The 27291-nt window shown below is 39.6% G+C and overlaps 1 protein-coding gene across 2 annotated transcripts; it reads right to left on the reverse strand.

Annotated features, from left to right (window-relative positions):
* Window positions 1–658: 658 nt before the first annotated feature.
* On the reverse strand, window positions 659–27011 carry LOC111338219 (MAM and LDL-receptor class A domain-containing protein 1). Of its 2 annotated transcripts, none has more exons than XM_022944658.2 (17): window positions 26782–27011; window positions 16429–16646; window positions 13029–13163; window positions 11771–12015; window positions 11160–11316; window positions 10639–10773; window positions 10267–10514; window positions 9624–9744; window positions 9357–9485; window positions 8089–8342; window positions 6782–6944; window positions 5970–6098; window positions 4422–4669; window positions 3908–4040; window positions 3085–3216; window positions 2124–2380; window positions 659–1853 (listed from the first exon to the last, which is right to left on the reverse strand). In XM_022944658.2, the coding sequence occupies exons 2-17, from the start codon at window positions 16580–16582 to the stop codon at window positions 1728–1730; spliced, it is 2766 nt and encodes a 921-aa protein (XP_022800393.2). In that variant the 5' UTR covers window positions 16583–16646; window positions 26782–27011; the 3' UTR covers window positions 659–1727. The 2 variants fall into 2 exon arrangements, with proteins under 2 accessions (XP_022800393.2, XP_022800392.2); XM_022944657.2 differs by lacking the exon at window positions 26782–27011 and adding an exon at window positions 16818–17004.
* Window positions 27012–27291: the final 280 nt, after the last annotated feature.

Here is a 27291-nt window from a genome sequence, read left to right on the forward strand (position 1 = left end):
AGTTCGTATTGGGCCTTGTTCGTCATAGAGTCTCGGCTTAGTGGTAGAGCATCGGAGCGCGGAATCCGAAGGTTTGAGGTTCGATTCCTCGTGAGGACTCAGAAACGTTCCTCCGTCCCACGCTCGTGTGAAGACAATGAACATCTTTCTCTACATTAATCGTGTTCTTCGGGTAAAATGAACGGAAAAATTGGACGGAAAATGGATGGAAAATGGACGGAAAATGTAGTGAAATAATATCTTTAATTGTTAATGATCTGTCTGCAATTCTTCTTTCACAGGGAGTCAAGTGTGAATGTGCCTAAAAAGTAATTAATATAAACTGATTTTCTTGACTGTAAAATGCGCCGCTTGTCTTTCCGACCAGATGGACATGCCGACCAGATGAAAACGCTTACGATTTGTATTTCCGGATTACGCCAACAGTTATGTTCCAGAAGATTCTAAATTGTCGGACTTCTACTGAAAATGTAAAAGCACATTCCACACGTCTAAAGTAAATTAAAAGGTGATACCTTTTATGGCAATTACGGGACCGACAAGCACTCAAATTAATTTGACGATAGATTAAAATCTTATCTCGTACTCCAGAAACACCATCCCCAAACTGGCAAGCTGTTTGAATAAACAATCATAAAAAAAAATTGCGCTACAGACGGAGTGTTTTAATTGTTTTAATATTTGTTTATCAAGCGATTTTTGGAACCTATGAATGCATCTTAAAAGATTTGCAGTAGAGGCATCTTTGAAGTCTCTTTTCTGCAAGTTGTGTAAAATTGTCTTTCTTCTTGAAGAACCATAGGGAGTACAGATTAGCCTATTTTAAGGTTACTTTTCCAATAATCATATTATTTCTTGAGGTTAGGAAGTTTCTTCTATATTTAGCTGTCCAGTTGTCGTGAATTTTCTAGAAAAAGTAATTCAAACTCCTTCCGATATTAACCTAAGGAATGACAACTTCAGGATAGACGAAATTTGATTAATTTAAACAAGTGATGTTCAGCCAAACATTTGTCTGCGGTAGTCTGTGTCACGCTTCAGTAAGTAACGTCACACAATTTAACGCAAAAATTTCGCGATTTCTATAGTCTATTTACAATTAGTAATTGCATAGTTCAGAAGCCAATCATCAAACAATGCAATTAGTCTAAACTAGATAACTAAGAGTTTTTGACTCAGGAACTCTCCGGACAATTGTTTCTAATAAACTTCCTAAAAGTTTCCCAAAATCTTTTGCCAATCGAATGGCACCTATGAGTGACATTTCAAACCACTTTATACAGGCAAATAATGCTATGTCGCCATTGTGTATTGCAATCTTTACGCGGGCAGGAGGAAACAGTTTATTTACCATTGCATCATCATAGCTGAAACAGCAACGTACATTTTAGTTGCGAATTGAAGTAATTGCAAAAATTGCGCATTGAAGTTGTATTCCGCGAAATTTTGCCTTTCCCCGAAACAACAACGAAAAGAAAAAATTAACCGGAACTACAACATTAATATGAAAAAAAAAAACAAGCGCACAGAAAAAAAAAACATATAAAAACTATGAAAAAAAATAGTAGCAAAATCATCCAGAACATGAGCGTAGTACAATATCAGAGATAAAAAATGCAGGTTATAAACCAGTTAGCAATGCTTTGTTCTGTCGTCATGCTGAAGGGACTGTTGCCGAGAGTAAGTTCTTCCTCGTCGACGCGGATTGCATAATTGTTACTTGCTGTTTATGATTTTTTCTTCGCTGCTTTCACTGCTTGTAATGGCTTTCCACAGAAACCCTTCTTGAAACCAACATCGTCGATTGCAATGTCGCCTCGAAAGCTTCGACCTCTTACGGCTTCGATAATTAGCTGAATGGGAGAGAATGTGAAATTAGTAAAGATGAAAAATGATAGAAGTCACAACTGATTCATAGAATTCATTATCTTTGAAAATGATATTTTATCTAAGAGGCGCGTCAGCCAAGTGTACGTGTGGCCTACCAAAAGGTACTGGTTCGAGCGTAGCGCTGTGAAATGAAGAAAGCTGATTTTGATACACAAATTTTACTCTAAATTTCAACTTTCTGCTTTAGCCAATTCGTACAATTAAGATGTCTGTAACTCGCATCTTGTACCTACCTTATATTGGCTACCTCCTTTAATACCAATTTCAACCTTTCGCCAGTCGTCTCCCTGGTTTCCATTTTCGGTCCAAAGCAGGGCAGGTAGGATTCCTTTTCTCAGTTCTTGTTTATAAACAGACAAGCTGTCTATATCTCTGCCTGACATATGGTACGCAAAGAACAAACAGCCGTCTTCTCCAGAGCCATATATTTTCAACATGGCTTTGTCGCCGGCCCTTCTAGGGGAAGACGACTCGATAAAAGCGTACTTTCCTAGAGAGAGAAGTATGATGAAAATTGTATCTAGCGCAAGTACAACACAATTGATCGTTTTCACGTGACGTCACGAAAATTTTTCCGCCATATTGGTGTACAACCGCGGGTTGCGTGATTATTCACATTTTACGCAAATGAAGTTCACATCGCAAATCGTAGCCTTTCCAAAATGGATTATTCTGAAAGTGAAGCTAAATCAATTGAAAATGTTGAAGATACGTCTTCTGTACCTCTTTCTGATTATGCTAAGAAGCTGGACCAGCGAGTTAAAAAGCGCTACGAGGACAAAATCGCAGCAATTGGCATTTGCATTGATCCCGTGTTACTTGAGGGCAGGCACTTTGAACCGGATTGTTTACCTCCCGTGGAAGCTACAGATCTTTTATCCTATCTTTCTCAGTTGGTGCCTTTTCCGAGCGTTCTAGGTGCGGATTTAAAACACTCACTAAGACTGAATCGATGACTAAACCCTTTTCAATCCCAAGATCTCATTGACAACTCCCCTTACTCTCTGCCATACAACTCTTATACTGTTGATAAGGAGGACTTGGTACTAGTGCAACTAACAATCCCCTGATTGATATTTTTCTTTAACATCATCACTTGTCAACTTGAGATTGTCCTGATATTGTAAGGAGAAATTCCGTCTTGGTCACTCGTGCTAAAAACTTGCATCGGTTTTTCCATAGCAAGGGCATTACCTGACCCGCCAAATCCAGTGAGTGGCCCAGTGCCCACCGAGGGTGTTTCACCCTCAGTGATTGACCAGTCAAACTGGTCTTGAGATGCCTCATTTCTCCACAGGCAGAAACCTGCGTCAAAGGAACACACTCCTGGAAAAAAACAAAACAAAAAAAATTTTAAACTGTTTTGCAGTATTTGCAGAAAAAAAAACTATCAAGTCAAATTTATGAATGTGCCTCTGACCGTCTCAAGGACCAGTCGTTGGGGGAGAGGGTATTGGTGGCGTTTGGGGGAATCAGTTCTCTTTAACAGAGTTTAAAGTGGGGACCATCGAAAATTGTGGGCCCCACCCCCAACTGAGGGAAAAGGCCTTAGGAACGAGGTTTGTTCATGCTGGTCTGATAACTCTCGTTTTCCTCTCGCCGTGAGGCAGGAACATACTGCTGAACAACCATTTTTTTTTTCTATTTGAGAATGAAACCTCGAACCGTCTATCCAAGTTTCTCGTTTTCTTTTCAATTTAACAAATGGTAAACGCTATAGCGTTCCACAGCGTACAATATTAAGTTATGAATACAAGCGGAAGGTTGCTGAGCGCGAAAGAAGCATGTGTTTCGTAACGTACCATTGATACATTGTAGCAAAAGAGTTCCCTTTCATTTAACACTGAAATATTCCGTGGCCAGAAAAAAAAAGCGCGCGGAAACTAGTCATTGCATTTGCTCAAATCAACAGCGTGTTCCCATGGGCAAATGGTGGACACTAAATTGATCAATCAGAGCGCGCACTTTACTTTGGTTATGTCATAAAACAACTTAGTGTGCAACTCAGAGTTCTCACCTTCTCCCACATGGCTGTCCGCTTGGATTTCTTCTTTACTGACTCTTACCACGCATCTTCCAGGGGTAAATGTTATAGAGTCCACTGCTATGTCCCCTTCGAACGTTGGACCTCGTTCACCCTCAATGAAAATCTACAGTGAAACAAACATACGAGGCTTAGGTCATCGAAAGGGGATTGTAATATACAGGTAAGAAATGTTCAGATAGAGGAAGGAGATGTAGCTAAAAGATTCATTTGGATTTTCAGTGGCCCTTGCAAATTATTTCAGGAAGGAAATTGGGAAGGTTAATCAGAGGTAGTGATAAAATTTGTAAAACTTGACTTCGCCTTGCTATTCTAAGTGCAACAACTTAGTGAGTGCAGTCTCTCATTTACGTGCGGCAAATCAGAGAGTTCGCTCTATTCAGAAGAAAACCTGAAAGATTCAGGATTTTCCCGAGTAAGCTGCTCCTTAGGAACTCTTTCTTCAGAGGCTTGGACAAGTGAAGTCTTCCAGACATCTTAGACTTACCATATAAAATTTCCCGAACAAATTAAATCGTGCATTATTCCAGTCTTCTCCTTGGTCTCCGACTCGGTACCAAACCACTCTTGGTGTTGAGCCTTTTCGTTTCATTTGGTAGATCCTAAGAGTTCCGATCCCAGACCCCATCATGTGGTACTTGAATTGCACGCACTGGGTTCCAGTCATGTATCCACTTACCAGCTTGGCCTTCTCGCCACTTCTTTGCAGAGAGGCCTCTAGATAAATATACCAACCTTTGGTTTAAAAAAGGAAATAATAATTAATGATGATAACAGTGTCAACGATAAAGCCAATGACAACGAGGAAGACGATTAAAATGACAATGACACTGTCGATGATAACAATAAGATCAAGGAGAAGGATATGCATGGGAGATAGTGATAATGAACTTTCGAATTTAACACAGTTTAAATGAACAAGGGGAGAGCATTTGATGTACCATTGACATGAAAGCATCATAAACTCTTCATACCCTTGCATCAGAATGCAAATCATCTACACTGATGTCTATGCACTTCCTAAGATGCTGACAAGAATAATTTGTTTAACATTCAAGAGCTTCTCTAGTTGGCGATTTTTTCCCTCATTCTCGTGACATTAATGTTTGATTCAGGGGTGGTGGTAAAAGGAAAAATTAGATGCTAGTCAACAATCGGTTCATGCTTTAGCGTGCACTATCTAGTTATGGAGCACGTGGGAAGTTTGGAGAGCACGAAAGAAGCGTAAGAGTTGCTCGAGGCAATAGCCGAGGGCAACTCCAGCTTCTTGAATGAATTGTTTTAAAACATAGCCGGTGGAATTGTGCATCAAATCCGACGCGAAAAACGGACAACAATATCAGAAGTGATGGTTCGCGGTAAGCGAAATATTAAGCAAAATAGGAATTGGTTTTATTTCAAACTTTTTGTTGAAAGCTCAAGTTTTATTTTACTGCAGTTTGTATCCATTATTGTGACGAAATATATAATTTTTTCCCGCGCTAATAATGGCAGCTCACGCGAAAAAAAAAAATTTTGACTAAGCGATTTGCTGACGCTATCAGCGTGCACTGTCGGGATTTTGAGCACGCTTACGTATACTGAATTTGATTGCGAGGCTCTGCTAGCCATGTTATAATCACTCTTACGGGTCAAAGAGTTAAAGCTAAGACATTGTCTAAACGTAGAACTAAGCAACAATTATGGAGCCTAACACGATTTTGCAAAAAAACATCTACTGGTTTGTACGTAGGAATCCGGATCTTGAGGCATTAGTTCGATTCTTGGTTAAGACACTTTACCCTCCCACCGCCTCCATATTCCGGGAGTAGGAATGGGTACCAGTGGGGCTAACTGAAGGGAATCTGTTGTATTGCGCCTAGCTCTAGCATCTGATCATTTGATTAAAAATATCTGGAAATTTCGTTCCATATTTGGTTACAGTGAAAACCCCAATCCAAAAGTTAGTCCTCATATTATACTTCAAAGCTAAGTAAATGTTTTGGTAAACGATTAGGCACTCTATTGCTAAAGAGGACAATTATGCAGTATTCACCATCTCCGTCCGCGTCGGAAGCCGGCCCAGTATTCTGAGTCATCGTCTCCCCTTTGTTTATAAGCCAATCAAAGTCATCGTTATTGTCGTTTATCCAGGAACAGAAATGTCCACTGAATGAACAGTTATCTTAAAAAGCAAAAGTCAAAGTAAAATAAGTAAAAATAAGACATCTTTTACTTCTTTGATACAACTAATTTGAAAATATGAAAATCATATATGTGTACTGCGGTTTCAAGAAATGTAAGAAAGCAATCCTAGCAGTAATGAACCCTACTTATGTAGTAGTAGAAATAAGGTCTGAAAAAAACAGTCAGGGCCATGCGAGATTTGAACCCATGACCTCTGCGATACCGGTGAAGTACTCTACCAACTGAGCTAACATACCAACTGGGAGCTAGTCATTATGTTGGTTCGTATTAAACCCGTCGAAGTAATAAATCAATTAATTTGAATATATGAAAATCGTACCACCACATAAGTAGGGTTCATTACTGCGAGAATCGCTTTCATACAATTCTTTGATACTTTTTATCGTTTGGTGACACAAGATCAGTTTTAAAGATATCTTGACGTTTTACATTTCTTTTTATATTTACCTCAAGCTGCATGATATACGCTAATATGGAACTGATCGAAAATTAATTGAAATTTACAAACACCACCAACAAAAAAAAACAGCATCAACAACATAAAAAATTCCACCCCTCTTAGTAAAGGTCGTGCGTATGAGAGTCAGTAAGTAAGGAAGAAACTGGCGTAATGATGAGAAAGTTTACATTTTGAAGAATCAATAAAATAGCTTTGCTTACTTTCAATCAGTAAATCTGCCGGAAGGGTGGGTGTGGTGGACTTCAGTGTCGTTGTCGCAGCAGTGGTAGTACGTTGGAAGGGAGGACAAGCACCTTTTGTAAACTCAATCTTGTCAATAGCCATATCACTTCTCCACACACCAATAACCGCTTCGATTTGAATCTAAAATAATTCAATTGATCGATAACTGTGAGCTAAGATTAATCCTTCGAGTATGTTTCTGTCCGAATGTGGCAGTACATTAAGAATTATGGTTTTCTCGGGATCCTCGTTGCTACGCAATCAGAATTAAAGAAACCAGGGCAATTCAGAGATATTTCACCCTTCAAGCAGCACAAGGGATAGATAGAGGAATACAAGATTCGAGGAGCATGGATGTCCAGGCGCAACTGAAACAAAGCAGCTGAGGAGAGCTAGACAACGTTTGGCGTCGTTCTTATGATGACAAGAGAAAGACGAGATTGATAGGCCTTAACACTATGATGTAAATGGTTGATGTAAATAATGATGTGAACACGCATTTTGAATCGTTCTTACATATAAATTTATCGGAAGCAGACGGATGGATGACTTCAATTTTTGCTTTTTTATTATGTTCAACACGCAAGTTACTGTTCCAGTCCCCGGTTGCCATAACCATAAATGCAAGAATGTAAGTTGTTTACAATGCTTCAAAATGTGTCAAGTATGCTTATTTTTCTCTGAGGATAATTGAAAAAATGAAGAAATTATTATAGCTTTTTGGTTTCTGATTCACCATATCGTACAGTTTACATCTACATCTACATTTATTATCCTTAACACTTTCGTATCACAAGGATTTTTAAAATAATAGTTACAATAAAATGATAATAATCACAAAAAAGGTATCAATTATGATCTAAATAAATAATTAATTCATAAATGGAAATTCTATACATAATAATACAGTAACAATAGTTAAAGCCCAAGGCTGGAGTTGTTTTGTTAATATATATATATGTATTTTGTGTTTCCGTGGTCTGTTCAGTAATAAGAGATCACAGAAGACGTCAAAATGTGATAAGATGTATGTTGGGACCGTCAATACATAAGCTTACAACAGAACACTTCACGACCACGAGCTATTTAATACATTCTGAGAATATACTACTGCCTACACATGTACAAAGTTCCCGTATTTTATGGGGTGGTAAACAACGTCATGTAGGAAAGACAAGATGTACAATGGCAACATCTTCGTGTAAGTAACACAGGATATGACAATGTATAGCAACATGGAATCTATTTGTGAAATGAAATTGTGAGCAGAAGTCCCTGAACTTACCATATACGACGTTGCGTTACATGGAAGAGTGATTCGTGCTTCGTGCCACTTGTCACCTTGGTTGCCATAGCGACGCCATAGCCGACCCCTCATGACTCCGTCGCCAAAGCGATAAACAGAGAGAGAACCCATATCTTGACCAAACATATAGTATCTAAAGCGCATGCACTGAAGACCCTTCAATAAACCGCTGAAGAGGATTGCTCTGTCACCGACTCGCCTGGGCTCTGATGATTCCACATAGAGGTATTGACCTTTGAGGAAGAAAATTTTTAGGTAAAACAAAAGGTGAAAATGATGCGTTGTGAATTAGGGAAATTTAAGTTATCTGTTAAGCTCATTCACTATTGTTCTAAGGGCTCGTCTTGTAGCTTGCCTTCTCTGTCCCTCCCCTTTCCGTTTAAAACTTTCTTGGCCCTTTTTTCAAAATCACCCCCAGTCTATTAGCTTTACTAAAATTATTTTACCACGTGAACGAGATAACAAAACTAGGCAAATGAAATGAGATTTAAATATAATTCAAAGGAAACCGACAACACTGAAAAATCAATGATGAATTGTGCAAAGATGCCGGGCTGTAGCCAGATTTCAGGACAAAACGAGGCAAGTTTCGAGCGCCGAAGGCGCGAGCTGCTGGAGGGGTCTGGGGGCATGCCCCCCGGAAGACTTTGAAATCTAGAGGTTTAGAAATGCTCTTTTAAGGATTTTCCGTGGCATTTTTCTTCAGAAAAGTCAATCTTTAAGAAAAAAATTAAAAAGGGCCAAAATTAAGACGAGGCAATTGCCTCATGCTAGCTACGGCCCTGAGATAATCTGGCGCCAAAAAAGGACAAACATGGTACGACTACAAAAATATTGGGCGCACCCTAAAATAAAATTGAGAGTCGTTCAAATCTTTAAAGTTGCCGATGTTTATACAGGTAAGATGATAATCCTTCGCGGATAACTGGATTGAGCAAATTATGGATTACGGCGCTGTGTCAACGTTTATCTAATCCATAAGCAGCTTACCTTGGACTGGAGGGAATTATTTCGCCAGCATATGAATAGTACCCACATCTACCAATCTCCCTTCAATTGCATGTCATCTCAATTTTTTTTTCATTTAACAAGCCACGTAAGAAGCGTGCAGCTTCTGTTGCATAATCTCAGAGGGTTTGTGAGTTTCCCATATATTAACCCAAAGTTCCCAAGCACTCAAAGAGACGTGCATAATTTATGGTGTCGATTCAAAGATGTTAAGGGGCCATCACATTAAGGCTTCTCACCTTCTCCTCCATAACCAGCAGTTGGACCTGTTTGTTCGCTAGGAGTTCCTCCCTCTATCAGCTGCCAATCAAAGTCATCATTGGGATCATTTGTCCATTCACAAAATCCTTCATCAAATGTGCAGTTACCTAGGGAATAACAGTATATTTCCACAAGTTAATTAATAGCAAATCTCTTGGAGCACGCAAATAAATTCTAATAGCGTTGCATGTAAGATGAACAGTTGTGTTACTTTTTTGATAGTTGTGCGGTTTGCTCTGACTTACCAATCAATCCCGCATCGAATGAATCTTGTTTCAGCTGACAGCAGGTTCCTTTGCTGAAGAAAATGTCGTCCACGGCAAGATCAGAAAGATATGAAGGACCCACGATGCCTTCAAGAATAATCTGTTATTTAAATTTGAAAGATTATCTTAGTATTATAGGATGGCCACAATTTTCCATCCATCATCATTTAACCTACGCAATGTTTGCACTTTCGCTACTTTTGCAAGATAAGGAGATATTCTTTATTCAGATGTAAAGTTTTCGGTAAACTTTACTTATATATATTTTTCAGTGAGGTTCAAAGACTTCACAGGTTGCTTACTGAAACTGCCCATCTATTTTAGTCGGTTTGGCCTGCGTTACTGTTGCTGGAAGAGATAAAAAGCGACACGCGTGTCAACCAGCATAACACGCGGATCTCTCCCGTGCAATTGACGTGTGCTGGTTCTAATCATTAAATTTTCGCTTAAATCATTCCTTACTTAATCGAATTTCTTAGCACCTTCTTACAGCTTAAGGAGCCGGAGTTTCAACTCAATGATGCTTAAATTGTTTTTTAAAGCCTTCTAAATTCTAAGACTGAATTTCTTTACCACCGTGAAAGAACATGCAATCTCAGATGATAAAAAATATTTAGAGCACCTGGTAACAAGCTCCTCCGATATCAACTAAAGCCTCGTGCCAATCTGTTCCCTGATCTCCCGACATAGTCCATAACAGATCGTCACTGCGCACACCTTCTCTTTTGTAAACATTCAACTTTCCCATGCGATGCCCGTTCATACTGTAGAAGAACTGAAGGCACATTCTTCCGCAAATGCGTGGGCCCATTAGCAGCGCCCTATCTCTAGGTCTCTGTGGATCAGACCCCTCAATGAAAATATATGCGCCTGATGACAAACGAAATATAAGTTTTGGATCAGGTACGTGATTCAAAGATCCTGTGGTTACGGTATTCAGGTAGAAGTCTTCATAGAATTCTTTATATTACGATAAAATAGTAAACCAGTTTACCATCGTATCCGGTGTGATCTTCCTCTGGACCAGTGTTCATCGTTGGTGTGGTTCCACTGTTTAAAGTCCAGTCGAACTCATCACCAAGGGGAAGATTGATCCATTCACAAAACCCACCATCAAAGTCACACGTCCCTAAAACAAAGTTACGTAGGAAGAAAGGGTACACATCTATTCAGAATGACATTAAGTCACCTCATTCAACTCTGCTCTAATCAGTCATTTAGTCAGCCAGACAATCCGTCCGTTGCCTGTAGGAGTGGTCGTAAGTGGTTTGCACGTTCTTCAGTCCGTCCCTTCATTAGTTAAACTACACAGTCTGTCCGTCAGTCGGTCTGGTAGTCAGCCAGTCAGTCAGGCAGTTGGTAACTCACACAGGTGAGAAAGTGAGTGGGTGGTCCTTTGTATGTCAGTCATTCAATCAGTGTCTGTCAGTCAGTCAGTTGGTCAGTTAGTCAGCCAGCCAGCCAGCCAGCCAGCCAGCCGGCTGGCCAGGCGCTAATAATAATCAACTAAATTACCTGTCTCTCCTCTTTTCTTGTCTAAGGGCATCGTCGTGTTGCGGGCTCTTGGCACATAATTAAGTTTCTTTCCATCACAAGTTCCATTAACAAATGATATTTCATCCAAAGCAATATCACCCTGATAGGACTTGCCCACCCTGGCAGCAAATATAATCTACGGGTAGAAATTTTGTGATCAGCCTAGCAGCCAGAGTTAGACTGGAAAGTACACCGTACACTTATTATAACTATTACTGTTATTATAATTTGTTATTTTTTTGCTTAAAAACGAGGTCTCTCATTTAGGATACCTACATCCGTGAACCAAAAGAGCACGAAATATGTAATGCCTAAAGTAACCTCACCCAATAAAAACAACACTCATGGTTATAAAACATAACTTCCGCTAAGTCATTAATTGTTTCATCGACTCTTACTAAAATCTCCCGCTCCCCTGGTGAACAATCACAAGTTTCCCACGATCATACAACCTCGTTCCCAGGGCTCTTTCCCTTAATTGAGGGTGGAAAGGCCTTGGGAACGAGTTTGACGATCACAGGCTATTTCATCGACTCTTGCTCGTCAATCATAAGTTTTATACAAGCATAAGTTGTTTCATTGTATCTTACTGTGTAATTGCTGCCAAACACTGTCACGTTGCTGTACCTCCAGGTATTCCCTTGGTTTTTAAATCGGCCCCAAATGAAATTCTCCAGTCCATCCTCCCTTAGATAGATTTGTAGATCTGCGATGTGTCTGCCGTACATGTGGTAGAAAAATCGCATGCACATTATACCGGAAAATGGGCCTCCGACGAGACGAGCAGTCTCACCAGCTTTCCTCGGCCATGACGCCTCGGTGTAGACAAAGGAGCCTGAGAAACGAATCCAACGGGTTAGTTTTATGACGATATATAATCCAGGTGGAATTTGACGTAAAAGTGTTAGCTAGAGAAAATATATGCATTGGATAGATAAATGTTAGAAAAACCACGACAAAATTGGCAGAATCATACCAAATTTTATAGCGAACAGGAAACAGAATTAAGTACGAACAGGAAACGATATGACTCAAATCCCGCCAGACAAGCTGCCCTTTGGAAAAATGATAAGTTCAAAGTCGGTTTAGCGAGGAATGCAAACGTTTGTGAGTTAGGGATCACTTTTTAAGCGTGATCTTGAACAAAAAGATATGAAAAATGTTGAAAAATATTCATAAAAATTACCCTCCATAAACTTTTGGTTAGGAGAACTGATATAAAAGCTAGTTGCCCCACAAATCGCTTTTAGATCAGTGTGCATATTCTCCATACTGTTCTCTATACATTTCCTAAGGCGCTGATAAGGAGAATTTGCCTGGCAATCAACAGCTTCTTTGGTTGGTGGTCATTTCCTTAATTCTCATAACTTTCATTTGTGATTTAGGGGTGACATTATAGGGAGAAATTAGATGCTGGTTACTCTCTGGGGTTATAGGGTTAAATGTTTAAATGCTGTCAGGTTGAGGCGGTCACTGTGAAAGTAAAGTGTCTTTGACTCTGGTTGGGATGAGCTCGGACCGTGTCTCGCTACTTCAATTGAATTTGAAGGTTTGCTTCGTGTAATTTTCCATGGAGTGTCGAAGTAATCTAGGATCGTATTGGTTTTATTTCAATTCGTAAAATCATTCATCCAGGAAACTCGCGCCATCCTCTGAGTCAATTAGGTTCAGATCAAAGCCAATCGCAACTTGGTCACCAGCGTTTTCCCGCGCTTTCATCACTTTGCGTTCTCATTGGCTCGTTGTGTTATTTTCTTTAGCCCTGATTGGTCGTTGCGATAATTGGTTTCTCTGTAGCGGCACTCAAGGAATGCGATCTAATTTCGCTATGAAGTGATTTTGTCCTACCGTCCCCAGAACGATCTTTCCTAGGTCCTGTATTACTGCTAGGTGTCCTTGTGCCCAGCCGAGTCCAATCAAAGTCATCTCCACCAGTTTCATTCCTCCAATTACAAAAATCCACGTCAAAATCGCATCCTCCGTCTTTTGCAAAGTCAATAAGAAAAAATAAAGAGTTAGTACGTGTATATGAGCACGATCCTTCGCAGTAAAGCACTATTTGAGCAATAGTGAAAATCAGTACGTGGTTCGTGTATCCTATGTGATCCAAAGTACATGGTTTGTGATCCAAGTTAATATTTGCCAGCCCTACTCGTTACATTTTAAAATTTTGCCAGCCTTTATCATCCTTTCTTGTTTTGGTTTATATTTGCTTTAATGCATTTATTCGGAAGCATTAATGCCTGATAGACAACATGTACCAAACCATGAATAGGGCCGACGATTTATTTCTTTAAATTTTTTTTTAAAACCCGTTCACCTTTATAGTTTTGTTAAACTCGCCAGATGTCGCGAAAAGTCACAAATAATAATTTGGGATTATGATTATTTTAATGGTGCGCATGCTAGATACAGTCAGACATGTATTTCGATGTATAAGCGGCACCATATTAAAGTGAAAATGACCGCTGATTTATGCGTTTTAGGCGATGGGACAGCGCTGAATGGTGTGCTTGAAAACGTTTTTGAGATGTGCACGGAAGCCGGAAGTTTAAACAATCTTATTCTTGTTCAGTGCTCGCTACACCATTTCGCTCGGCACAGTTTGGTTTAAAATTCTAAACGACAAACTCACCGTCAATTCATTGGCGTTATATATTCTGATCACTTGTCTGCTGGATATCGTATTAATATTGTAAGGATAAATTAAGGCTTGGTCACTCATGGGAGTTAAAGTGCTAATTCATTGAGCCACAAGTAACAGAATGTTGTATCAAATCTAGGGAAATGCAATAGGCAAAAATGACCCTCTGCCACTCTCTTTACAATAGATCAGAAAATACGCATCCCGAAGAATTTGTTTTAGCGATCGAGAACTTCCTTCGTTGGCGAGCATTTCATTCATTTCATCACCTTGATGTTTGACGCAATTAATACTGCAGGGATGAATTCCTAAGGGTTCAAGGGTATAATCAAGAAACTGTTAGAAACAATAAACACAAACAAACGAAAAAGCAGCTATTTGTATCAAACGACACGAGAACTTTCCCTGAAACTTATTAGACATGAAGCTGAAAGGTGGTTATCCCTAAAAATTTAAAAAAGGAAAATGAAACGGACGATTTTTGAACTATTTGCAAACTGCTTTTAAACAACAAGTCAAGAAAAATGTGCTGTGCATGTTCCAGGCCAAATTCTTTGAAGTACTCTAAGGAAAATTGCCAAAACTCACTGAATGCTAAACTGTTTCCGCGAAATAGAAGACTTAAATCTAACCAATGATTTAATATTGGCGTTTCAAAGTTACCATTTGAAACACACTTGCCCCTCAGAAAATTCATTTTGGACATAAATATCTCACCAGTTTGATGTTGCGGCCTACAAAAAATACGATCAAGGTTTTCTTTTTGTGCCTGTAATGAAATGTCGAGGAACGCTTTGGCACTGGGGCTTTTGTGAATCCGGTGTTTTGTTTGTTACTAATTAAAGTAACTCAAAACGTATTTGACGTGTTCTGAGCTTAAAAGCCTAACGAAATGTTATAATGTAGCTAACATCTGTTTTAGATCTAAAGGTTTTGCGCCCAGCGGCATGAGTTGTCAACATTGCGGTACTTTGTTCGCAGGAACTATGTATTTATACTGTCTTACTTTCAGGGAGTTAATTTCACACACGTACACACATGTCATACTGATTAACAAGGTTTTAGAATTACCATTTTGATCGTAAAATAATTACTGCGGACTTGAAGAGGTGTAAAAAATGATCTTGAACTCAAGTTACGAGCCTCCTTAAAAGTTCCGGACAAAACTAGCTCTGTCATCATAAAATGTTATACGGTCACAATATATCATAGAGCCACGATCACACATCACATAAAAACATACGCCCCTTTGTGCTGCAATTACTGCCTTTTGGCCAAAAAAGAAAGGAATTGTGATGCTATTCCCTGCCTACACCCAAGACACATGTAATGACTTTCTCCAAATGCATGTCACTTTTGGCCGATGGCCTGTTTTGGCTTAACTATTTCCCTCCTGGAATGATACAAATCCTCGTTGAAATAATCTTTGGGGTTTTATCTGATGATGCTGTTGTAATATTGAATAATTTCAAAACGGCCAGTTGTATTTAAATGTTCGTGTGGATTAAGTGCGTTTAACAGAAATTTGTTGGATGAATGTTTAATAGATTTCAACAGAAAATGTCATTTTGAAACTTGACTGCGAAAGTTATTAAGCAGAACAGTACCAACTGAAAACGAATTTTTAAACAATGACTGAAGTTTTGACCAAAAACGATAATCCTCCTTTCCGTCGGTGAATTGCTTTTCAAATCACGGCAATTCGCGTGAGATGTTTCTCACGCTTGCCTGTGCAACAGATAAGTGACTTTTGTCCCGTATTCCGTTGGTTTTTTCTTTTTTTCTCTTCTTACTTTAAAATTTTCAATTACAATTCTATAGAAAGTATCTGATTTTGGTTACTAGAATCGTTCGCTGAAAAATTGGAGAATCGCTTTTAACAAAGTCAAGAACTGGCCCAGGTTACTGGTTGATTAAGACTGGCCATTAGCTTCCTAAGGTACGACTACAAGCCATCGTGCGTGGAATTCGAGGGGGAAATTTCCTCGCCGTAAGTGGTTTTTACCTTTTAGCACACGATCACTCAAGTCTCAGATTTATTGTAGACTAGACCGGACATGTGTTTGTTCACACGAGAAGTTCTTTTATCATTTATAAAGCCGGAAGATCTTAAGTGCCTAAGGTAGTAAGGGAAATTATTTCCATCTTCTTTATGTCCTGATATATTGCAGTTTTTGTAATGTGTGGGGTCATTGCGCCACTTGTTTTTCATAATAAATCTTCATGTGCATGTGACATGAGTTGACAGAGTTGTCCCACAGAAAACAAGTTATCGATTTGCGGCGACGTCTAAAAAGGTATCAACTACATACAACTGCTGGTGGTTAATTTGGTTTTGTAGCGACTCGTAAAACTTTAACAGATGGAATTAAAGTCGTTTGTTCTTCAAACATGCTATGCGCATTATCAAAACGATCTTAATCCCGTGGTGCTATTTTTGATTTTTTGTGACATTCTGTAGCGTGCAACGCATCAACGTTTACAGCCTCTAAACGCGCTAATTTAAAGGAATAAATCGGTTAACTTGTCCGTGAGTACATTTGAAATACATAGCATTTCTAAGAGTGTCAGTTCTTCTACAAAAATTTAACCATACTACGTTACCTAAAGGTGCTTCTCTGTCCACTCCGTGGAATGACGTCGTTTCATTGAAGGAGCTCGTCGGTTTATTGCTTTCTGTGGAGTTTCTGAGGGCAATGCTGTTTGCCAAAAGAGACAAGGCAATCGTGCAAAAAATCGTCTTGTGGGTCGAAATCATCGTGATGAACGCTGCGTTTGTTTGTCCAACTCACTGATCTAAATCTCTCTGCGTAACGCTTCCTCTGCAAAAGTCAACAAATGATAATCCGTTTCTTTAATTCTCCTCTTGCGAAAACGTAAATTCAAGAGTAAGGTCTGGAATGTAGATCATGATTGATAGATGAATAGTAGGCGGTGTTACAGCCATGAGTCTCAATCATTAAACTGGAGCACTGTAAAAGCCTACAGATTACCTTCTGGCTAGCTTTAGTCTCGCTCTGTATGATGTTTATTTAACCCGAGACATCGGCTGCGCAAATACAAATACTTCAATTCAAATCCTTCAACAGTGGCGTCTCGCACATTTTGCCACACGCTGTGCACGCGCGTGAGCATTTCGCCAACCATTCCGTTATATTTTCGACCCTTTTAATCCGCGATATCCTAGATCAATTCTCCGCATTGTATGTGATACTTTTTTTAGAAAAATTTAGCTCACAGAATTTCGTGTTACATCAAACGTTGTTGCCTAGTTGATGTCTTTCCTTCTTCCCCTTAACTTACTGCTTGAAATTGTATCGATAACGGAATGAGAAAGTCCCCTTTGGTCAATCCGGGTGTTTAAAAGGTTAAGAGTTTTTACAGGCTCAATCTGATTTACGTCACTCTCTTTCCTAAAATGTACGGAATGCCCTTTCGAATAACCTAAAATAGAAAATAAGTCTGGCAGATCGACAAAATATTAGGAAGTTTGAACAATCCTTGGATCATTTTCCAAAGCGAATAACTCACCCACCAACGTTGGTAGATCTTGTTACATCGTGATTCATTGCGATCACCATTCAATCCAATTTAAAAGGAACCCAAGATAGGCGCAATAGCCTTGACCTACTCATGCTAGATTCTTCTCTTAAGTTTTTTTTTTCCTTTTTTATCTTCATATTCTTTGTCTTATTTTTGTTTAAGACATCAAAAACGTGATTAAGCGATCCTAATCAGAATATGATCGTATCAGGTAGCACCAGACGTTAACCTTGTCTCGCGCTATTTAAGTGTACATAGTTTATGATAAACAGTATATATGTTGATATGGGTGCGACATAAATAATAACATTTGACCATCTCGGTAATAGCAATTTGTCATCCGAATGACTCTGCGTCTTCGCCTTACCGATCATACTACGCCGCACAAAGAAAAAAACAACATTCACTTGTACATCATTTCTCAGCCGGAAGTGAAGTTATCGTAATCTCCTATTCTCTTCTTTGCAATCAACGAGCTGCCAAAACTGGATAAAGTCATTATAGATAAACACGAAGCTAAAAAGGCATCTTGTTGGGTATAATTAACTGACTACTCCAGCTACTTTTTTTACTATCTTATTAAGTACAGAAAAGAAAGTATCTTTTCTTGACATAGAACAGTCTTGCTATCATCTATTTTTTTTTCGGGAACCTTTGCACTTTTTTTTTCTTCTTCTTAAGAAAAACACACTATACAGTAATTTTGTGAGAACCTTGGTATTCATTCTTGACCATAAGCCAATTTTGGGATTTAGGAAAGTTATCATGAGAGCCGTGGTAATCTTAATTTTACCCGCACGTTTGAGTTTAAGTACAATCGGATTTTAAGCTTCAAAGCAGTAACATTTGACAATAGAAACGCCTAGAAAATGAAAAAAATCAGGAGAATCGAGGGTTAGCTGACCCTTGCGCTTAAAAGAATATAATCTTCCGCTTCAGATCAAAGAAAACAATTGGGCAATTGGGTTACCCTTACCTTCTCGTTGCACTCAGCTTGACTGCGCGGCTCAGTTTCGGGGAGTAAGATGCAATTGCAACTTTATGCAAGAGTTACAACAGCTAGGGGATAGCCATCTCAGGAATTATCGCCTCCGAAATTAATCATTGCGTCTTATCAATTGATCTAAAATTCAATTAAAATGTTTGTTTTTCACAAATCCTATCGGAGCATAATGTGGTAATTATCCTATATCCTTTATCTCAATCTTTCGGTTTATTTTAGGTATCTTCCTTCAGTTTGTAACTGAGATACTTCTCCTTTTTTAAGTTTCCACCGAGATTTTTCTTTTAACGGCGTTTGTTTCTTTGTCTTTTGAGAGAGGTAAAGATTTTCATTGTGCATTGAACCACAAAGCCAATACCCCGATTGCGTCTCTTCATTTCGATATCCTTGGACCGAAATAACCCGTCTTTCCGCTATATCATGATTGATCTCACTGCAGCTATGCTACCCTGATACTTTTATGACTAAGTAAATTCGCTGCATCAGTTTAAATACATTAAAGAGATACATTTACTGTAGCACCGCGTTTACGTAAAACGTGAATGGCAAGCGTGATCATGTGTCCTTGTTTTTCCCGCCATTTTTTCACGTTTGCCGGTTGCGTTTTGCCTTTTCAACGTGAAAGTAACCTGTATCGCGTTTGCCGTGTACGTAAGACTTTCTTCGTTTTTTCTCTCACAGAGTAAAAGTTAATTTCCGGAAAAAGGGCACCGGAACTATTCCTTGTAAGTCAGACAAGGACGCCTTCAAATCCACTATGACGTGAGCTCACGCGAAGCTTAAGCAGCAAGGTTCACGCTATTTCACGTGAAAAGTGAAAGCACAAGCTGACGTTTGCCGTTTCACGTAAACGTCGTGCTAAATCTCTCTATTATTCTACAAACAATTAATGAAGCTCAGACAAGAATACCAACGGGGGGGGGGGGAGGGAGAGGGCTTTGCCTCAATATCTCACCAAATTCTCCCGTCTAAGTTAAAAGGAAATATAAGGCAATCGTAGGAAAATTAGTAATCGAATCTAGGGAGTTTTTAAAAGGGTCACGAGAAAATGAGTGGTTTAGGTTATATTTTTGTGGTAGTTATGCAAGAGTGTATAACGGACGTGGGCGGATGGCTTTGACCGCTGAGGATTATTTTTTTCCGATCTTAGCAGTTGCCAACCACTAGACTGGTTGACGTTAATACTTGGAAACGTTTTCTTTGACTAAATTTATTTTAACTTTGTAAATCATACTTAGTCTTACATAGACGAAATAAAGTTAAATGTATTTTTAAGACCTTAAGCAATTACTAATTATGAATTCCAAACTCTACCTCGGTTCCCGATATCACAAGTGCAAATTTCGCTAGCAGAAGACAAAGATGTTACATGTCTTTTTTATGTGCGTGGGATAAAGAAAATTATCTGACTCCCCAAAAGGAATTGAATCCAAGACCTTCGATTTCTCTACCACTGAGCTATAAAAAACTATATGGTAAGCAAGGTCATTTATGTGACGTGTCCTACATAATGCGGTTATGCAGTAAAGACCGAAGACAGACGGGCGACGAGGAAAGGTGATGTCAACAATCACATTGCTAAACATCACCGACTTACGAACCACAATATTGACTGGGACTCTGCGCAATGCCTAACCTTACGCCACTAGAGTCTTACAGCCAATAACATCACGGCAAAACTGATCAATCATTTTACATGAACTGAAATAAGAACCAGTCTACTGACAACAACTATTCACTTGCTTCTGATGATGACTTCCGCACAGGTTGCCGAAACGTCAGTCACTACCACCTACAACAGTCCTTCTCAGGACTACGCTCACCCTGACGATCACACTACACTTTCATACTGCGGTTAATATCAGGCAAGAGATTAACAGTTGATAATCTTTTGAATCCGGAGAGTCGAAAGGCGCGGTCGTAGGAGTAAATGGAACAAGAAAGCTGGTAAACTTTAAGCTAGATTGTTGACAGAAAAGGCTGATCCTGAGTCTTCAAGAACCGAGGGAGCACATCAGGGGAAAGATTATACTACTGCTCTTCGCGAGACTCATCTTGCATGTTCACATACATATGCCTACGTATGATGCACGATCCTCGCAGTAGAGAGCGTTATTTATGCATTAGCGAAAATCAGACCTGAAAAAAATCAGGCCTTTACGGGATTCGAACCACTGAACTCTGCGATAGTAGTGCAGCGCTCTACCAATTGAGCTAACAAGCCAACTGGGAGCAGGCCGTTAAGTTGATTCGTACTAAACCCGTGATGATAAATACATATACTTGTTAAACAACATGTGGACTATCATACGAACGCAAGTCTTCGCTTCACAAGTGAGATGCGCTGAATAAAGCTTAACGAGCATTAAAGAACATATGAGCTGATTATTTAAAAAAAGTTTAGACGTTGTTTAACAAAACAGCTTCCTAAAAAAAAAATCGGTTTAGCTCAATCTTTTAACTGGACATCTTTGTTTGTGAACAGTCATAAGAGAGCCGAAAGCTACCAGTGTAAGGACAGTTATATAATTAAGTGAACGTTTTGTATACACAAACCAGAGACAAAGAAACGTACAACTGAAGCGAGGTCAGCAGTTTTTCAAGTCAAATCTCAAACATTGTAAAGTTTCCAGATGCAACCCTTTTCCATAGAAATCCAATATAGTACTACGTATTCGTGACGAGTTAATGATAACGGTTGGTCAAGTGCCAAGCCGTGGTAACGCGGGTAGTCGCATTCGTCTTGCATCAAGTTCTGCTCAAGTTAAACGTGCCATTTTCTCGAAAAAATTTTGAACATCTATATGAAGCTTAAAGATAAAAGGGGCAAATAGCTGTTGATGAACTTACTTTCAAATGTGAAACTAATCAGTGCACTTCGATTGGTTCAGTTGATTACTATCCCTCTGACTTAATTTGGCAGTTTGATTTGCTATGATATTTCAAGTGTACTCCAACCGACAAAAGATTGCATTTATGCCTCTTTTCTAGCACTAACGAACGCTTTTAATTTGCCATTTTGATTCAACTTTTAATGTTATCATGATTCAACTACTAGTGTTATCGTTATTCACTAGAGTTTCCCCGTTTGATTCCCTCGCAGCTAAAAATGAAACGATGTAGTGGCATGATGTCGAGAATACCTTGTGCGAATAAAAAATGGTGAATTTCAAGGTCAATCCTCGTTTAATGGAAATATGTCATTCGCAGTCACAATCGTGCATGGAACAAACTAAACATGAACGAACTAAACTGATTATTCCCGCAATGGAGCTTTACATTGCACGTGCGTTCTACTTGCATCTAATTCTGGACACGTTTAACATGCCGTTTCTAGAAGCTGATATCTCCATAAAGCTCAGATCAAAGAGTCAAACAGCTGTGGATGACAATCTTTTCAAATGAAAACCTTATCAGTGCACGTGCATGGGTTTCGTTAACGTCTCATCACCGTGACTAAACTGACTAACGTCAGCTCGGGTGCAAATCGTTTCCCTCAGGAATACAATAACAAGAAAGCACACAATATTGAGTGAATGTTATGCGCCTCCGCTGTAGCGCTGACGAAGGGTATCATCTGAAAGAGCGACAAGGGGTACAACAAACACCTTAAGATGGCGTTGAGAACATTTGCTTTCGAACATCGAAACGGCAACCCTTCTAAAACAAGTTAAGAACACAGCGCTATGAAGGTTGGAGGACGGAAAATAGAAAATGGAAAAGGAAGACTCTGTGTCACCGAGATGCATGTCTGCACCTAGAAGAAAACTAAATCTTTGATTCATACATACATGCAAACATACATACATATACGTACATTCCAAAACTGCAGCCTTTTCCTAGCAAAGGTCTTTATTCGATGGATGTACCAGAAGATTTCAAGAGTAGCAGAGATTAGACTGGTTTATAAAGTTAAAGAATTACGTAACCTGACAAAAAATAGCCTTCGTTCTGAAGATAAAGACATGTCGGTAGCGATAAATATGTAAAGGTAACCTTTTCTGCTCTAAAGTCTCACATGTCAAACGCTGAGCGCGAGACCCTTCGGGCTAGGAAAAGGTGTACATTTCAGGAATCCCTACAAGGCTTGCCGGTGGCTATAGGTTCTCCTGGACCTATTTCAGACAAAGTATACCATTTTCCATTCCATTTTAAGACCTGGAATCCTAAATCCTTACCGTCAACAGACCTGCTGACATCAAAGTCAAGACTGATAAAGAACGTCCATGCGGCACCGGCACGTGCGTTTAGCTTTGGATTTTATCATTGGTACATTGAACGTGCAATGTTTTTCTCTTCTCCTTATTATTTGCCCGAGTCTCAAGGATCATAGGGGCAAACAGATTTTCATGAAAAAAATTTCTAAGGTAAAACTTATCGCTGCACGTGGATGGATTTGGTTCATCGCTATCTGGTTCATCGCTATTTGATTCATCGCTATCAGATATGAACATTTCTTGAGGGCAAGCGGAGGCCTGATCTTCGAATTTTACGCAATGATTCGTTCCAAGACCCTGTTTTTGAACTATTATAAAGAGAACTCGGTAGTGTGCTCGGAGTCATACTAGGTCCATAAGTGACAAGCGCCCTGCAAACTGCTAGGATCGGCACTGTCGGAAGCTTCGTATATATATATATATATATATATATATAACTAGAGTACACTAGCGAGCATGCGCAATTGCAGAGCAATGACTCATCCTAGTTAGAGTGCTCAATTTGGACATGAAAGCAAGGCTTTGTATGCCAAAGAGCTATATCTAACTGCAGACAGTACTAGTGTACTCTAGTTTGAGCACTCTGGCATGGCTTAGACGATACCACAAAGGTTGGATCGTTTGGGGTGACCATATTGGTTCTCCTCCATCCTAGCATTAGCACTGCACTGATGAGGCCCAGAAGGCCGAAACAGTACTGTCTGCAGTTAGATATAGCTCTTTGGCATACAAAGCCTTGCTTTCATGTCCAAATTGAGCACTCTAACTAGGATGAGTCATTGCTCTGCAATTGCGCATGCTCGCTAGTGTACTCTAGTTTGAGCACTCTGGCATGGCTTAGACGATACCACAAAGGTTGGATCGTTTGGGGTGACCATATTGGTTCTCCTCCATCCTAGCATTAGCACTGCACTGATGAGGCCCAGAAGGCCGAAACAGTACTGTCTGCAGTTAGTTATATATATATATATATATATATATATATATATATATATATATATATATACATACGTACATATATACATGGATAACAAAGAACGTAGTTCTTAAGAAAGGTGTTCTTTCGTTTTGTTACGAGCATGGGCCAAAGAAAATGTTCTGAGTACCCCCAACGAGTCAAACCACAAAGGTTTGGATTCCGCGCTCCAAGATGACCACTTTTTGGTTAATATGTATCAAGCCTTCTGAGTACTGCTCGGATTGTTAATTCTGGGCTCGGAGCCGAATAAAGAAACAGGTCACAGTTTGGTCTAGATTGTGGCAGTGGAAGTTTCCACTTCGTTTTTGTTGGCAACGTGGTAATTCCTCTCTCTTAGTTTAAGGTGCGTTTGTAATATAACCATGATGTACTCGGCCACGTGTGTTCGTCTTGCATCAAATCCTGGGCACGTTTAACGTGTCATTCTCCTCAAGTTAATATCTGGAGGATGCCTCAAAGTTCAAAGGGGCAAACAGCTGTCGATGAAAATTCTCTTAACATGCGAATCTTATCAGTGCACGTGCATGGATTCAGTTCATCACTGTTGCACTACCCTAATTGGTTACAGCTCGGGTGCACATCGTTTCCCGTAGGAAATACAAGAAAAGGTTTGCACGACACAAAATACCAGTGTCTGTGTCTGATGTTCCTTTACTAGCGCTGACAAAGGGTATCATATTTGACACAGCAAGGATTAGTTACACTAATAATACACTGAGGATTTAGTTGATCACTGTTGTACTACCCTAATTGGTTACAGCTCAGGTGCACATCGTTTCCCGTAGCAACTACAAGGAAAAGTTAGCAGGACACAAAATACCAGTATCTGTTACTGATGTTCCTTTACCACCGCTGACAAAAGGGTATCATACTTGACACAGCAGGAATTAGTTACATTAATACCTCTGATCTGTGTTAAAACGTGTTTTCGAACATTTAAAATCTAACTTTCCATACCAAGTTAAGAACATAGTGCCCTGACGTTTGGGGAATTGCGAATGGATGGTGGAAATTCATGTTAGTGAGATACATGTCCACATCCGCAGGGTAATTAATCTCAGTAGGAAACATGAACATATAAATACATTCCAACCAGCCCTTTCTCAGCATATGTCCGGAAACTTAAGATGTTCCAGAATATTTCAAGAGTTGCAGAAGTTAGACTAATTTATCAAGTTAAGGAATTTGTAAGTAACGTGACAACTTTATCCCTTTCGTACCAGGTCAGACGATAGATATATATCAAAAGCGGAAAATAAGTGAATCAGGGCTCGACACTAATAGTAGCCCACTAGCCACAGACTAGTAGAAATTCGGTTTTGGCTAGTGGTTTTCGATTTCCACTAGCCAGTTTGGCTAGTAAACAAACTGAAATTGTCGTACCATCTAAGATTTCACTAGCCACTTGGCTAATAAGTTGAAAAGTTAGTGTCGAGCCCTGTGAATGTAAACTCTTTCAGCTTTTCTGTCTCACACAGGGAACACAGGTGAGCTCGAGTCCCTTGGGGCTGGGAAAGAGGTTACTCTTTGGGAATTCCTGTAAGGGATGTCACAGTCTGTTACTTTGACCACCTCTTGATTCTATTTCAGACCAAAGCATGCCATTTTCGACTTTTGTTTTAAGACCAATCAACCTAAATCTATACCTGACATTGTAGTGGAATCAAGGACTGATAAAGAACGCACGTGCGATAACGGCACGTGGGTTTCCCTTACGTCTCATTCTAGACACGTTTGATGTTAAACCATGATCTATTCATCTCTTCTTCGTTTCTGCCCGAGGCTTAAAAATAAAAAGGTCATCAATACGCCTTTTGCAGCTAGAGATCACGTGCTTAGATACCGCATAGCAACGCCATACTGGAAAGCAAGCACTCCAGTGATCTCAGACAGTATAGAGGTCACAGAGGTCTGCATTCAAACAAAGAATACAGCGGATAACAGGTCAAAAGGTATCCCAATTCGAGAAATCCAGTAAGAAGTAATCAACAGCTTCCCCGGAGTGTATCAGCAGCAAAATCACACCAAAATTCGTTTTTCGCTGATACACTCCAAGGAAGCTGTTGATTAAAAGTTACAAGATTTCTCGAATTGGGATACCCTTTAACTTGTTATCCGCTGTATTCTTTGTTTGAATGCAGACCTCTATGATCTCTATTTTGTCTGAGATCACTGGATTGCTTGCTCTCCAGTATGGCGTTGCTATGCGGTATCTAAGCACGTGATCTCTCACTGCAAAAAGCCTGTTGCAAAGAGGCAACAGATTTTGATGACAACCCTTTCGAATGCAAAACTTATCACGGCAGGCCAATGAATTTGTTTTACTACCATCTCACTGAACATAATTTGTTCAAAACTTCCTTTCAGATAATGCAGAGGAGGCCTGATTATCAGATTCCGCGCTCCGGTAATCGCCTAGTTCATAAATGCATAGCAAGCGTTTTGCCCACCAATTGAATCGGACAATTCGAAAGCGTAGTGTGAGTGTGAAGAGAGATGGTAAATGTTACGTCCGGTCGTCCAATAAAGAAACATGTCGTCCATCTAGTCTCAATCAAGGGTCAAAGGAAAAAGAAAAGACCGTAAAATAATCCAACAGCGGAACACTGCATTTCACTGATGTTGCCGCCGGTCTAGTGAGAGTGTTTTTTAGGTGCCTTCATATTCATGCGGATCTGGCACGTGCTTTCGTCTCGCACTACTCCTGGGCACGTTTACATGGCGTTTTCCCTATGTTCATATCTGCAGGAAGCTTTAAAGATCAAAGGGGCAAACAGCTCTTGATGACAATCCCTTTTGGAATGCGAAACTTATCAGTACATGTGCATGGGTTGGGTTTCATCGTGGAATCTCCTTAATTTGTTACAGCTCGATTGTACATTGTTTCCTGTGAGAATAACAACGACTCCTTCCCGCTAAATTAGCCCAAAACATCAGTGCATGATATGTTCCTGTGCTGGCGTTGACGAAGAGCACTATATCTGATGACAAAGTTAGTAGTTCAACAACATTTGGGCTTTGATCGGTGTTGAAAACATTTGTGTTACGGCATCTAAAACAGCAACGTTTCCAATCTAAGTTAGGAACAAAGTACTGTGAAGGCTTGGAGGATATAAATTGGACTAGTGAAAATCCGTGTTTCTGAGATACACGTCCACATAAGTCAACTAAATTCTTAGTTAAACACGTACATACACCCATATATACATACATACCAAAAACTCTTTAGCACCATATGTCTGGAAACGTTCTTTGCTCTACGGATGCTCCAGCGGACTTCAAGAGTTGCAGAGGTTAGACTGATTTATCAAGTTAAAGAATTACGTAACCCGACAACTAAATACCTTTCGTTCCGAGGCAGACGATAGTTAGATAGCGGTAAGCTAAATACATGTAATTCTAACTTTTCATATTTTCCTTCTTCGTATTAACAAATAGATTCCATGTTTCCGTGCTTGTGTTCAGTAACAGAACACAGATGAAGTCAAAGTATGGCAAGAACTAAAGAGTGGCACACGAGGCGCAGGTGAGAATGTAACTGATGTTCTCGTTACATTTTGACGTCTGCTGTGATCTGTCACAGTTACAGAAACTGTGTTCTTTGTCACTCGACAAAGTCGAGCCTGATCGATTTAGATATTATTCAAGAATATTTTGTTCATGGTGACGTCATCTAAACGTCTCTCTTTCAACAGATCGCGAATGGGAACCAATCAAAATCAGTA

This window comes from Stylophora pistillata, chromosome 13 (assembly GCF_964205215.1).
Source record: "Stylophora pistillata chromosome 13, jaStyPist1.2, whole genome shotgun sequence".
NCBI lineage: Eukaryota > Metazoa > Cnidaria > Anthozoa > Scleractinia > Pocilloporidae > Stylophora > Stylophora pistillata.